The sequence below is a fragment of the Colletes gigas genome, unplaced genomic scaffold, assembly GCF_013123115.1.
Source record: "Colletes gigas isolate AHSC1104 unplaced genomic scaffold, ASM1312311v1 Colletes_gigas_Sc00005, whole genome shotgun sequence".
Taxonomy (NCBI): domain Eukaryota; kingdom Metazoa; phylum Arthropoda; class Insecta; order Hymenoptera; family Colletidae; genus Colletes; species Colletes gigas.
Window position 1 is genome coordinate 10,000,001 of NW_025106634.1, and position 14,946 is coordinate 10,014,946.

Consider the following 14,946-nt stretch of genomic DNA (forward strand, 5'->3'; position numbering starts at 1 on the left):
AGACGTTGCGTACCATTAAAAATTTAGTTTATTTAATAATCGTGAAGAATTATCATTCTATTGAAAATGTAAATAATATGAATTGAATGTATATTATTTGAAGAAAGTAGGATTTATTTTATTCTATCTAAACATCGTAAATATAAATTATGAAACAAAAATTTGGTCATGCACACATAATAATGCAATATCCTAAAGTTAGTGTAATTATTTACTTGTACCTATGCAAATTTTGTAAACATTCTAAACAGAGTGCTGGCTTGTCCTCACACTGGTTGCAATACGTCGTTACTTTTTTGTCCTTCTTCATGGCATACTGTCTACCATTTCTTTTACATAAACATTTGTAACATTCTTTGCATCTTGGTCTTGTTTACCCCAGCGTGAACGTGTTAAAAAAAAAAGACGCGATGTTCATTGTTGATTTCAAAGATCATAGTAACGTTTAATTAAACACAGTGCGAATGAAATATTATTTCTGTTCGATACTGTTATACGTTAAAACATTGACTTGATAATTTCTAATAATTTTTCAGTTTTGTGGATCTGCTGTAATAATTTTGTGTTACTTTGAATCTTTTAGACTAAAACAAGTAGTAGGTATACACGAAGTGGATTCTATAGTATAAACTGGCAGAAAGTATATTCTCCATAAAAATAGGACTGTTGGGTAAGTTTTAAAAGTAAAATTTAAATAAATAATTTTAATGTAAATTTTGGTTCATTGTATGTAGATTCGCTGTAATTACAGATTCTAGTTATTACTTTTTAAATGTAAAAATGTTTAAGTAACATTTATTAATATTTATAAAAAAAATTCATTTTAATAATTTTATGTTTTCTGTTTTATGATAAAATTATCACACTATTGTTCGATTAATGTAATTTCACTATCAAATTTTTTATTATTAACCAGTATATATTAAAATATATGCTGAGGTTAAATTTTATAACTTAATATAACATAGAGTATCATTTATTTGGCAAATGTGCAAAAAAATGTAGGATTAGAAAGAGGCAATAGAGTGAGAAAGAAAAGGGGTAAGAGGGGAGAATTCTGATCTCGGAGAAGAGAGCCATTTTCCAAGTCTTCGTTTAGACATTCTAAATATAACTGGAGGCTCTATAGACTTTCCTTACTGTGTCATACTGTGCAGAGTAGTATCTTACTGTGTTGCGTAGATTTCACTCATTTTCCACCTTTAGCATGGCATGATGCCAATTTTGTTTATCTAAGAATTGCTGATCAGTTTGCAATACTTATTTCTAAATATATTCATTAATTAAAAGTTGCTTTCTTTTTAATTTTTAATAATACTTGGGGTAATATTTATTAGTGCAGTAATTTGTTTCATTGATAATTATACGAAATGATATTGAAATGTATATTTATAATAGAATTAATTTGCTAATATTTTATAGATGTATAATTTAAGAACAACAATTTTCTCTTGTATGAAAAGCACACAATAATTAACGAAGTGTACGATAAGAAAATATCGAGTAATACAACTTTGTTGAAATATATTTAACACATTGAATTGTTTGAACTATTATCGGTACTTAGCAAACTGTAATTTTAAATAATATATTCCTTTAATTCTTTTATCTTTTCTTCTATATTTTATTACAGACCACCATGGTTTGTAGAGTTGGTCATACATGTCTGATTCAATTCCAATTATTCGACGAAGATCAAGACGAGACTCTGACTCTTGACAGATGTCCATTATGTGAATCTACCTGTGGTAAGGATCTTTATGATTATATTGAAAAACATACTCAGATACAAGCAAACAGATTTAAGTTGTATCTATCGTCAGCAGAAAAAGTGGTTAGTAATTATAATTTTTTTTCTTTATTTTATTGTATTTTATTGTTTAGTATTTTGTTTGTGTATAAATTAATGGTGTTTTATCGACACTAGATTGATTTGTCTAAAATGAAAGATAAAACTATGGTAGAGCTTGGTCTGGATTTTTCCTTCGATCGAGATTCAACTGAACCTAAGTACACGCTCTTAGTCGTGGGTCCTGATGACAAATCATGCCAAAAGGCATTCAGGGGTGGACCATCTAAATGTCATCCAGCACCAGCATCTCATCTATCATCGATATGGGAAGAAGATAATAATGTTGATTTTAAAAGTTATATTAAATCTAAAACATGTATGGAAAAAATATTTATAACAAATACTTTTTTTTTAAGTTTCACTCTATACAGTCTACATTACACACTATGCATTCCTTAAACTTTTCTATGTTATTCTTTAAGGTTATGTTGGTTTAGTAAATCAAGCAATGACATGTTACTTAAATAGTTTGCTTCAAGCATTATATATGACACCTGAATTTCGTAATGCATTGTATAATTGGGAATATGTAAATGGATCGGGAACAGACGAAGCTAATAGTATTCCATATCAACTGCAAAAGTTATTCTTAAATTTGCAGGTATTAATTACATTTGCGATTGTGTTGTACAACTTGTGATGCGATTCAATTGTGAGAAGATTTATCATACAGATTTTTTTTGTATTCGTAGACATCATCAAGATCAGCTGTGGAGACTACGCCATTAACAAAAAGTTTTGGTTGGGATTCTACAGAAGCTTGGCAGCAACATGACATTCAGGAACTTTGTAGAGTCATGTTCGATGCGTTAGAACAAAAATTTAAGAACACAGAGCAAGCCGATTTAATCAATAGGCATTATGAAGGTAAAAATTTAATTAATTTATATCTGTTAAAAAAGAATTTTTAATTTAATCTTTATGTTGTTAGGAATGATGATCGATTATGTTAAATGTCTTGAATGTGGCACCGAGAAATCTAGAGAGGACACTTTTCTTGATATCCCATTACCAGTTAGATCATTTGGCAGTAACGTGGCGTATAACAGCGTGGTAAGCTCATGCAATACATTTTAATAAATGGATTAGTATGAACTGAGTGCAGATAAAAATTCTGTTTAATAGGAAGAAGCCTTAAAAGCGTTTGTTCAGTATGAAACTTTGGAAGGAAGTAATCAGTATTATTGTGAAAAATGTAATAAAAAATGCAACGCGCATAAAGGATTAAAATTTACAAAATTTCCATATCTTGTGACACTTCATCTTAAACGATTTGATTTTGACTTTAAAACTTACCACAGAGTTAAACTTAACGATAAGTGAGTTTCTTTGTGAATCGACACTATCATATGATATCATTTTACAACTATTATATACCTTGATAATGGATTTTTAGGGTCACTTTTCCGGACATATTAAATTTAAATCCCTTCATATCATCTACAAGAAATCATGAATCTCCAGGTAGCGATGAAAATATTAGTTTAGTGAAATGCGATGATGGCTCAACAACGGACAGTGGTACTTTAGACGATGATTATCCTTCCTGTGAAAGTAGTCTTCCTAATAGTAATCATTCGAGAAATCATGATCAAGATGGCGACGATGAAGGTACGCTTGTTTCGTGAGTAATAACACGTTTTAAGATTAACAATTATTTGAACGATTTATTTTTAGGTATACATATAAGTAATTGTCCATCAACATCAAATTGTACCGTGCATAATCATGAGAACGAAAAAAATCATAGTAACAATGAGGCAAAGGGCCCTTATAATTATGAATTGTTTTCGATTATGATCCACAGTGGTAGTGCAAGTGGTGGTCATTACTATGCTTATATAAAAGATTTCAAGACACAAGAGTGGCTGTGTTTTAACGATCAAAGCGTAACACAGGTACACAAAGACATCGAATTATAATCGTCGACTGCTATTAACCAAGAATTCGTAGATTCAACTGAAACTATATGGCAATAACATGATTAAAATTGTGATGTTTTCAATTATAGATAACTCACGATGATATACAAAAAACGTATGGTGGCGGACCAACCAGGCCATATTACAGCGGAGCATGTAGTAGTACAAATGCATACATGCTCATGTACAGACAAATTGATCCTGTTCGTAATGCTTTACCTATGCAAGTGCAGGATTTTCCAAAGCATATACAGGTAATATATTAAATTTGAAAGATTTTATCGCAGTCATTTTGAATTTATTTCAACTCCGTTAAACAGATATGATATGATATGATAAATAAATTCCAGGAACTATTGAAAAAGATGAAGGAGAATGAGGATAATGACAAAATATGTCGAGTACCTAAAGTGTGTCATTTCAATTATGAAAGTGTAGTACCGAACAGTACGGAACAAAAGTTACTAAACATGGGAAAAGATATAGTTCATAAATGTGAAATGCGGACGCCTTTAGATTTTCACGCACAGTTGCCTGTGTCTAAAATAATAGTATACTGTATGCATCCTTTAGAAGGCAAGAAGAGGATAGGAATTCCCATTACGTTCGGTGCAACTTTGGAACAAATCACACAACTGTGTTACGAATACTTCGAATTGACCAAGATAGTGAGTTTCAATCAGTGCCGTTTAGTTCTTTACGATCATAACAATGATACGATCATAAGTAGTTACGAGGGAAGAGAACACGAAACACTTGACATTTATAAAATGGGGGGGTCTTCCTACTTATTAGAAATTCGCAAAGTAGACGAAGAGTTTCAACCATATAATGGTATGTATTTCGGATTGTACACAAATAAACGCAATTTCACGCGTAAAATAAAAAGGGAGTAATTTTATTTTTCTTGTTTTAATATGTAGATATTTCGACAACAGTGTACATTATTGATATACCTAGGAAAAAATTCATAGATGGGCCAATAGATGTACCCGGGACACGTTCACAAACTGTCAAAGAATATAAACAAGTGGTAGCGAAAACGTTCGGCAGGGATCTCGGTGATATGAAAGTATTTTTACAAAAGTATGGTTTAGATGCAGTGATTGAAGTAGACGACGATGTAGAACTTCAGACTGCAGGGTTCACTCATTTAATGAATGTTTATATATCAAATGTCCCTGATACCGAATGTAAAACTTTTCATCATTCGACAATATGTGAACTTATAGAAAATTACAAAAATACTATATTGCTATTCCTTAAATTACCTGAATTGAGTAAAGGTAAGTGGTGAGACACAACATCATAGAATTATTACACGTATTATTACATGTTTTACTGAAATGTTTCAGAAAGTTTGGAAGAATGGAATATTCCGTTATTAGATGAGAAATATAAGGATAAAGAGAAACCTATTGATAACAGTCCATCCAAAGTAAGCGTTAACGATTCGCATCGTGACGTTAGTCCTAAACGCAGTGAAGTTCCAAAAAGTGAAAAGAGTTGTAACGAGGATGCACCTGTAAGAAATGCAAGCCCACAATTGGGAGAAAGTGAGGAGTGGAATACTCCTGAACAAAGTAATAGCGAAGATAGTAGCCTTAGCGATAGTGATAAAACATTGGTCGGAGACGCTCTAGAACATGATTATTTTCTCATTGAAAAAGTTTCATCGAATAAAAGCAACCGTTTGAAACAAATTAAACTTGAGCACAGGGACAACGTTGTTGACGATGAAGAATATTATTTCGAAGCTACACCCTACACGGTTCATAATCAAAAATGTATGTGCCTTGATTTATTCGAGACGTTAAAAATAATTTAACAACAACGATTATTTTAATTACAGTTTTGAAAGTACAAGTAGACAAGAGAATGACATTCATCGCCTTGAAGAATGCTTTAGAACCGTATGTTGGTGTACCAACGGAATACTTTAAAATTTGTCACCAGCTTCATGAACTTTACGGATCCGAGTGGTGTAATATAAAAGACAAGCTTGCTGTTTGCGCGGTGGATCAGGAATTTTGTATAAAGCTAACACGTCCGTTACGTAGTGATGAATTTACTGTAACAGCATATCAGTTAGATATCAATTCGCCCGAGGTATGTACAAATTATAGAACGATCCTCTTACAGATCTTTGATACGTTTTACCAATCACTTTGTATTATCTACATAAAGATTTATTCAAATAATTACCAATTCTGATTGTTACGTTTATAGCTTTATAAACTTTTGGGCGAGATAATATTGTCGACAGATATGACTTTTGGCCAGGCGAAGAAAGAAATCCTGGCATTAATTAAGAGAAAACATAATATAGATATACCGTTTGACAGATGTCGACTGAGAGAAAAGTGTGGTTCGTTAGTAACTACATTGTATTTAGACCATCAGAAACTCGAAGATCATCGAATTGGTTTGCCATCTGAAATTGTCGTACAAGAATTACCTGATAAAGAACCAGTTACTAGTAGTGATCAACACGTAGTGTTCGTTAGGAAATGGTCCCCTACAAGCATGCAGCTTGGACCACTCGAGGAAATTATTATGGATAGAAATTCTGTTATGGAATTGAAGACAAAAGTGAGTGAATTAAACGATAGTAATTTTCATTACATATTGCAACAGATATAAGCAATTAACAACCGCATTAAATTTTTATTTAGTTGTCTGCTATATCGGATATTCCTGAGAAATATATAAGTATAACAAAAATGCCAAACTATTTTCTAAATATGTTACCTATCATTCGAAATCAAAATTATCAAGGATGGAGCGGACATGTTGATTACAAGTTCGATCTCGATCTCGATGATGGATCTATGGTTTTATATAGGTACTTATCAATCGTAAATTTTACATATGCTATAAACGATATAAATTTATAATTTTTTCACACTTGACAGGGATAACAGGGAAGTGGTAAATAATTTGTCGCGGGAAGCATTAAATGACATTACAATTCAAGACCCAAGTGTTATATTTCCGCGTTCTTCGCGCCGTTCGCGAAAAGAAAAGGCACTTATAATAAAACACAACTGTTAAGTAGACATGTGTGGGAACATGATACGGTTGCGTACAAAACGATTACATCGTGTCAGATATTTGGAAAGTCAAGTATTTAACAATCATCAAATATTCTGTGCTTTGGTAAATCTTTGGTATTTCAAACTTTCTGCTCATCTAAAGTCACTCGACGAATTATTCAGTTATTTTTCCAACTATCGAATCTTACGAAAGAGCATAAATACTAACGAAGGTAACGAAAAGGCCAATTTGCCGGCGAATAAGAGAAGAATAGGAGGGAAAATTGAATTTGCTCGATGATAATCCGAATTTAAACTATGGACTTGTTACGATTTACATGCATGTAACTGATAAAATTTCGAGTTCCTGCATCTCTGCATTTTCACAGAATCCTCGATACCCTTTTGTAAACCGAAAAATTTTGATACCTTCGCTCATCTGTATTAAAACATTTTAGGAAATCGTCTTGTTTGGAAAGCTAAATAGTTTTAAATGTTCGAACACGGCACAGAGTATATACATATATAATTTTTGTCGAAGGACATTTATCTGACACAATAAATAGTTAACCCTTTTAATGCCAGTATAGGTTAAATTGCAGTCTTACAACATAATTATCAATCATAAGCTTCGATTTTATTTAATCTGGCAGTAGTAGCGTTTAAATATGTTATAAATTTGATTACAATTTTTTTTTATTTCGAAATATGGTTGCTCTTTTGTTTTTATGTTTGAAATACATTTAATTATAAACTACATATATTATCCCGTTTATTGATAATTAAGGAGATGCCTACAAGGATATAACGTTTTGAGAATTTAATACTTTTAGTTAATGTTTGTTGCTTAAAGTCAGATTTGGCGCCACTACTATCAAATTAGATAGAGATTCTTCCATGTGTCTGTTAAGATTAATTCTGGTCAGGCATGTATCCTACAGTCTGTTTTAATTTATTCTATTGTATATATTGGTGAACGAAGTTGTCGATTATGCCCCCCTCGGCATGAATTTCGTTCGTTTATAAATACGTTACAAACTACGGTATTTTGAGTAACATTTTCATTTGAAAAAAATTGGCGATCGACTTTAATTCTTTTAGATATTTACGATATAAGTGTAAACTCGACCGGTAACTATTTTAACACTAATTGGGTTTCAGTTGAATTTGGATTAGGATTTGGCTGTTCTTTGTCGTGGGTGCGTTTCAAAAGGAGATTTAGGATTTTTGCAAATATCTCGGAAACCGAGATCGACCGCCTATTAAAAGTCGTTTAAAATATCACCCTTTGTAACATATTTAAAAATAAAAAAAAATCCATGATAAAGGGGCATCGTTGACAACAACTTCGCTTATATGTTTATCGCTCATTGTGTTATCGGTACAAAGGGAACCGACCCACCCGTACCGTGTTGGAAAACCAAAAAGTACATAGCCACGGCATTGTTGTTATTTCCTAAAAATCGAATTTTCGATATGATAAAAAAAAAAGAAGATTTTCCAAGGAAGTCCACCAAATTTACATTTGTATGATAGACCAATTGCTTGTAAATAATAAAACTTGTGAATTGAATGCCAATATCTTTCTTTTTGTATTAATATTCACCATACTTCGTAAACAGAATATAAAGCTATGTTTTGTATGTTATATTGTACAATAATGCACTTTACGCGTGTAGGATACCATCCCTTTGCATTTATTGGCAGTTCAACTTGGCATTTTTTGCTAATTCCGCTGTTAGAAATTTTTGGTGCTGAAAGGGTTAAAATAGAAATTTGTTCTTAATCCTTGTCGTATTATTAGAGCGTCTTGATAAAACGTCTATAAATTGTTTATTGTTTCTCTTGTAATTGTTTCGCGTACGAAACACGTGCACTGGATAATAATCAACAATGGATAGATACAGAGGAAAAAGTCATTGAACAAAAAGAAATTTATAAGATATACAGTGTATCTGTAAAACAATATCAGTTGTATGGCGATTTATATTGTTCTCACAATTTTTATTATAGCTGTAATTTATATTTATTGTATATTTGTTACATGAATGCCTAGTTCGGATTGTTCATGGTCTATCAACAGTTTATTAAAGACATGACAATCGAAATGTTTATATTCAAACGAAGAAAAATAAAATGAGTCAACTTTGGTACAGAGAATCCTCTTACACCTGGAGTGTGTATCATTACGTAGTCGAAAAGAATTTTATAATACATTTTCATCGAATTTATTTAATTTATTAAATTTAACGAAATCTTAATTACGAATATTATTTCAGAACCAAATATACGACACCGTCATCAACAGTCAGTTTAATTGCCCATAATAAAATGTAATCGATGGATGTATTTTCTTTATTCTCGTTTTCTCGCGCTCATACTTATTTATAACGTTTTGGAGCTGGGCCTTGAATATTCTTTGACGATTATTTTTATAATTACCAATCGATGTGATTATTCGAACTATGTTTGTTAAGTAACAAAGTAGGTATGTGCAAATAATATCTAAAAAAAAACTTGTACACTCTGTAAAACTAAATTAATATCTTGTACATCTATTCTAAAACTTGTTTCTCTGTATAGTTTCTATGTTATTAAATTCTCCAAACGTTCTTAACAAAGAAATGAAAGAAGTTCCTTCGTCGTCATAGAATGCATATAACTTAATTGATATTCTATGAATTTCTTCAATATTTCTATTTATCTACTGTCGTAAGTCTCTCAATACTCGAATATCTTGTACATACTCGCTTCGTATTTCGCTAATCCTTTAATGTATAAAAATATTTGCACATATCTACGTTAGCGGTGAATGGAAACAATACTTGAAATTGTACTTTATCCTTTTTACGGATAAACTAATGCAGGAATTGTAATGCACGAAGATCAGTTGTTACAAATACAGCCTATATCCAACGCTCTTTTGATCACCGACGATCAAACATTATTTGTATCATATGCTATAATTTTAAACAAATTATATTTAAAATCTATTAATAAGTGATAATCGAAATGACTGAAACCGTTGTTTAGATACACTCGTCCCTTTACATTTATCCTCTAGATTAGGCTCCGACTATCTAGCCCGCCCACGTATTCTTGTAAATTTAATATCATGGTAAGAATTATAAAGAAACTGATATCGTGTCGAAAATTGTAATTTTTAGGTTGCAAAAAATGTAGTTAAGAAAATACAATTTTTATTGATTTTGAAAGGAATGTGTAATATACATACGTAAGAAAGTTCTCGATAAAAGTCATAAAATCGCGCCAATTCAGAGACACGTAACACGAGTATGTATCACGAGTTAGGCGATTTTTTTATTCGAATAACTAATACGTACACAAACTTTAGATTTATTCGTAAATTAACTACCGTTCGCGGTTCATTCGTAAATTAGAAATCTTTCTGTTTCTTAAATTTGATATTCCTTTTTTTCCTGTTTATCATCTGTGCTTTATCGTCGCTGTCAATCGAGTCTTTCTTTAGTTTAATAATACTCGATCATACATAAATAAAATTTTGAAAATTCCTTTTTATGAAAATACCTATACGTTTTAAACCCCTCGGGTCATATTTAAACTATCGAAAAAAAAAAGAAGATTTCTTTACTATACAATTAGAAATGTGTAAAACATTACTTGTGTTTATATTAATAAAAGCACAAAATCATAGTTTACACACATTCCATGCTTCCTTTTATTCGCATTCTCCTCTCTATGGTACCTTTCCCATTAATTTCCTAATTTTTATCAAATCTAAAGTACTTTATAACTGCTTCAAATATTATTCGAATTTGATTAACGTTTTATTCAGTTCTTGAACCATTTCTCTATATATTTTCTAGTATAATTAATTAGTTATAAACGATTACTGGAAGCGATAATTATTTCAATCATTGCACTACAAATTGGGTATGTTTATGCTTATTTCTTTATATGTGTGCGTTAAAAAGTGACAAACTATAGTATCGCCATCTAATATCAGGGATTCGAACTGCGAAAATCGTCCCAGGATCACAGAATGTTAGAGGAGGTATCCGGAGTACAGCTACCCCCACTCCTCCTACTCCTGACACTCAGTAGGTACCTTGATTATTCATTAATAACTCCTTTTCTGGGAACAAAATATGAACTTTTAGAATTTAAGAATATAGTATAGACCCTTGGTAACATTCAAGGATAGTTTTTAGAACCATTTCGCCAGTAATTAACAAGTTATTAACGAATATCGGAAGTCGGAACATTTATGGCCGCATCACCGTCTGCTTTAATCGATGAATTATCAACTTTTCGATAATAACACGCATATTTTGGCTATTCGAGAAGCAAATAGACATCCCTGGCAACATTCAAGGACCGATTTTACAACGCTCGATGCTCTAATTAATTAGTTATTAGCGATAGATCCCTAAGGCGTCTCGTTAAAAGGTTAGACGCGTTGTGCCCACCTTCGATATTCGTCAATAGCTATTTAATAAGGCATTAGATGGTTCCAACAGGTATCCTTGAATGTTACCAAGGGTCCATACTATATTCTTAAACTCTAAAAGTTCATAATTTGTTCCCAGGAAAGGCGTAATTAGTAAATTAACGAGCAATAGTTCATTGAAAGTATTGATTTCTACTGTGGCGCCACTAGTGGCGAAAATAGGGTACTATCTGTTTCTCGGCTTGTAATTAACAACTGCTCGTTAATTTACTAATTACGCCTTTCCTGGGAACAAATTATGAACTTTTAGAGTTTAAGAATACAGTATAGACCCTTGGCAACATTCAAGGATACTCTTTAAAACCATCTCATGCCTCAGTAAATAGTTATTAACGAATATCGGAAGTCGGCACACCGTTTCTAACCTTTTAACGCGACACCTTAGGCATCTATCGCTAATAACTAATTAATTAGAGCATGGAGCGTTGAAAAATCGTTCCTTGAATGTTCCCAGGGATGTCTATTTGCTTCTCCAATAGCCAAAATATGCGTGTTATTGTCGAAAAGTTGATAATTCATCGATTAAAGCAGACGGTGATACAGCCGAAAATGTTCCGACTTCCGATATTCGTTAATAACTTGTTAATTATTGGCGAAATGGTTCTAAAAACTATCCTTGAATGTTGCCAAGGGTCCATACTATATTCTTCAATTCTAAAAGTTCATATTTTAATCCCAGAAAAAGAGTTATTAATGAATAATCAAGGTACTGCGAATCAGGAGTAGGAGGAGTGGGGGTAGCTGTACTCCGGATACCTCCACACACATTCTGTGATCCTGGGACGATTTTTTGAGTTCGAAACCCTGATATTAGATGGCGATACTGTTTCTTTGCAGATTTTAACACAATGATAGACCATGTTTGCGTGTGTGAGCTCGTAGTATATACAGTTTAACAGTACGAATTCCTGATATTAGATGGCGATACTGTTTCTTTGCAGATTTTAACACAATGATAGACCATGTTTGCGTGTGTGAGCTCGTAGTATATACAGTTTAACAGTACGAATCCCTGATATTAGATGGCGATACTGTTTTACGGCACTTTTTAGCGCAATATTGAAATAAGAATCGCTTCTAATAATAGTTTATAACTAATTAATTATACTAGCAAATATATAGAGAAATGGTTCGAGAACTGAATAAAACGTTAATTAAATTCGAATAATATTTGAAGCAGTTATAAAGTATTTTAGATTTTATAAAAATTAGGAAATTAATGGGAAAGGTACATAGAGAGGAGAATGCAAATAAAAAAAATCATGGAACGTGTATGCTACGATTTTGAGTTTTTATTAATATAAACATAGATAAGGAGTGTTTTACATATTTCTAATTCCATTGAATAAAAGCATGCCTCGATTTCTCGATATAGCGTTTTATAAACAAATTAAATTGATGAGTAATATCTTGAACAATATTATTTTAAGACATTCGTGGTACATATACATTTTTAATGCGATTTAGTAGGTATGGAATGTATACGTAATTCGTTTATTGTATTGAGAGTGAGTGAGACTGAAACAACTGGAAAGTCCTGAAACAGCTGGAAAGTCCTGAAACAGCTGGAAAGTCCTGAAGCAACTCGAAAGCCCTGAAACAACTCGAAAGTCCCGAAACGGCTGGAAAGTCCTGAAACAGTTGGAAAGTCCTGAAACAGCTGGGAAGTCCTGGAATTTCTTGGAAACGCCGAAAATTCTTGGAAACCCTGAATTTTTAGCAAAGTTCTGAGTTTCAGGATTTCCGAGGTGTTTGAGGACTTCCTAGTGGGTTCAGGGAAACCAAGGAGTTTCAGGGAGTCTTATAACTAAGGTAATGATTTGGAGAGGAAAAGAAAGGTAAAAAATGATGAGAGCACATAGAATTCTTTGTAATTATATAATTTATTGCCATAGATTTACATTATACAATGTTTTCATACATATATATCATGGCAGAAGTTGTTAACAAGGGTCAGCAGTGGTCAGCAGAGGCAAGCAGAGAGCAGCAGGGGCAGGCAGTAACAAGTAGTAATCGTTATACGTTGTCGGAAGGATCAGGGATGGTCAGCAGTGGTCAGCGGAGGCCAGCAGAGGCAGGCAGAAGCCCGCACATGTTGGCAGAGGTGAGCAAAGGCCAGCAGAAGCCAGCAGAGGCTGCGAGAGACTGGCAGTAGCCAGCAGTAATGGTTATACGTTGCCAGATGTATCAGAAGTGATATCTGAAATGATATGCATATGTCCGCTCATATATAGGAATAATAAAAATGAATTTATTTTGTTTCAATAATTCGAATATGATCAGGAGGTCTTAAAACATGTATTCTCGTAAGAAAAAGAAGGCAAATGAGCCTTCCTCTCTCGACTCCCACGAGACGGTCCGAAATTATTTCGGGCAGCATCGGAGAATCGAGAAAGAGGGCATGCGTCAGTTTGCCTTTGTCGACTTTCCGAAACTGTATGCAGTAGTGCACCCGGTGCAGAATCTGGCATCTCTGGTGGACGGTGGACGTACCTACATAGTGGGAATCAGTTCCGAATGTTTCTGTAATATATTCGTGAAGGAAACAGGAAATTTGAATTTGGTTTTATTACATGCAAAATATGGTGTACTTACACTTTCCATCAAATTTAACGGAAGAAGAGTTAATGTTACAGGCAAAGTATAACAAACTTAAAAGAAAGGTATTTAAAAGGTTATGTTTACTTTTCAGCAATTCGTTAATAATTAAATTAAAAGAAATTGGTTATTGAACTCGAGCGAAGAATATTCATACAGCGGTATACATGTTATCGTGATTATAGATAATTTATGACATAATTTTCTTTATTTGCGTGTTGCAAGAAAAAGGCATTGCAAGATTTAAAAGCACCGAAACAAGAAGCTGAACGTGTTCCACAAGCACCAAAACGACCAACAGAAGCAAGAGATGCCAGAGAAGTTGCTAAAAAGCTAATAAAGTCTGGAGTGATTACGGCTCCAAAAACTCCAAAGAGACCGGAGCAATCGTTTAAAAGGCCGCGTGGATTAGTGAGAAAGTTAAATAGTACAGAGAAGACGATAAGTTCTTACCAGCCATTTTCTGCGACACAGATGGAAGAAGAGGAAACGGAAACGGCAAGACCTAGAGTTAAAGATTTATACGACAGTTTTGTTAGTGCCCAGGACACGGAGGAACGTGCCAGCGGCGATACACAATCACCGGCTAAACAAGAAGCAAAGCCACGTGCTGGAAACACGATATTTGTGTGCGGTTACAAAATCTCTGAGGATTTCTTGAAAAAACATTTTCAAACGTTTGGGAACATTATAAATATTTCAATGGAGGCGGAAAAAAAGTACTCGTAATTAGTTGACTCCGTTGATCAAGAATGCATAAAGCGATATTGATCTATAACTTTATTTTTCAGTCGAGGATTCGTGACATTCGACAAGCCGGATGCTGCCGAGAGAGCGATAAGCGAAATGGATGGTAGTATGGTGTCTTCGATACAGTTAAAAGTATCGTTAGCACGAAGACAGCCTATAATAGAACCTATGAGCGACGTCACGTCTAGCTCTATGTGGTCACCAATCGCGGCAAATTATTCCCAGAAAAGTGCGCACAAAGATAGAAGAGATTTGAAAGTGTACGAGGAAGATCTTTTCTCGTGAACACAATATTTT

The 14,946-nt window shown here is 33.1% G+C and overlaps 2 protein-coding genes across 5 annotated transcripts in view; both read left to right on the forward strand.

The window, feature by feature from the left end:
* Window positions 1-10,001, forward strand: part of LOC122395334 (ubiquitin carboxyl-terminal hydrolase 47-like) — a 10,942-nt gene extending 941 nt beyond the window's left edge. For 3 of the 4 annotated variants that reach the window (XM_043392798.1, XM_043392800.1, XM_043392801.1), the window contains 17 exons: window positions 584-670; window positions 1,634-1,834; window positions 1,928-2,168; window positions 2,275-2,453; window positions 2,545-2,719; window positions 2,784-2,905; window positions 2,978-3,171; window positions 3,249-3,463; window positions 3,530-3,750; window positions 3,864-4,028; window positions 4,125-4,608; window positions 4,698-5,060; window positions 5,130-5,561; window positions 5,627-5,883; window positions 6,004-6,366; window positions 6,450-6,619; window positions 6,690-10,001. In XM_043392798.1, the coding sequence (XP_043248733.1) occupies window positions 1,640-1,834; window positions 1,928-2,168; window positions 2,275-2,453; window positions 2,545-2,719; window positions 2,784-2,905; window positions 2,978-3,171; window positions 3,249-3,463; window positions 3,530-3,750; window positions 3,864-4,028; window positions 4,125-4,608; window positions 4,698-5,060; window positions 5,130-5,561; window positions 5,627-5,883; window positions 6,004-6,366; window positions 6,450-6,619; window positions 6,690-6,828 (3,915 nt within the window). In that variant the 5' untranslated portion in view covers window positions 584-670; window positions 1,634-1,639 and the 3' untranslated portion in view covers window positions 6,829-10,001. Of the gene's footprint in view, window positions 1-583; window positions 671-1,451; window positions 1,560-1,633; window positions 1,835-1,927; window positions 2,169-2,274; window positions 2,454-2,544; window positions 2,720-2,783; window positions 2,906-2,977; window positions 3,172-3,248; window positions 3,464-3,529; window positions 3,751-3,863; window positions 4,029-4,124; window positions 4,609-4,697; window positions 5,061-5,129; window positions 5,562-5,626; window positions 5,884-6,003; window positions 6,367-6,449; window positions 6,620-6,689 lie in introns of those variants that run through there. The other variant, XM_043392802.1, reaches the window with a different exon arrangement.
* Window positions 10,002-13,771: 3,770 nt separating this feature from the next.
* Window positions 13,772-14,934, forward strand: LOC122394988 (negative elongation factor E). The gene is made up of 3 exons (XM_043392231.1): window positions 13,772-13,964; window positions 14,125-14,618; window positions 14,691-14,934. The coding sequence occupies exons 1-3, from the start codon at window positions 13,875-13,877 to the stop codon at window positions 14,932-14,934; spliced, it is 828 nt and encodes a 275-aa protein (XP_043248166.1). The 5' UTR covers window positions 13,772-13,874.
* Window positions 14,935-14,946: the final 12 nt, after the last annotated feature.

Excerpts from the sequence above, each read along its gene's own strand:
- LOC122394988 (XM_043392231.1), top strand. The coding sequence starts at position 13,875 with ATGCAAAATATGGTGTACTTACACTTTCCATCAAATTTAACGGAAGAA. Across the intron at positions 13,965-14,124 it reads ATAACAAACTTAAAAGAAAG|AAAAAGGCATTGCAAGATTT; the intron begins GTATTTAAAAGG and ends GCGTGTTGCAAG. Across the intron at positions 14,619-14,690 it reads TCAATGGAGGCGGAAAAAAA|TCGAGGATTCGTGACATTCG; the intron begins GTACTCGTAATT and ends TTTATTTTTCAG.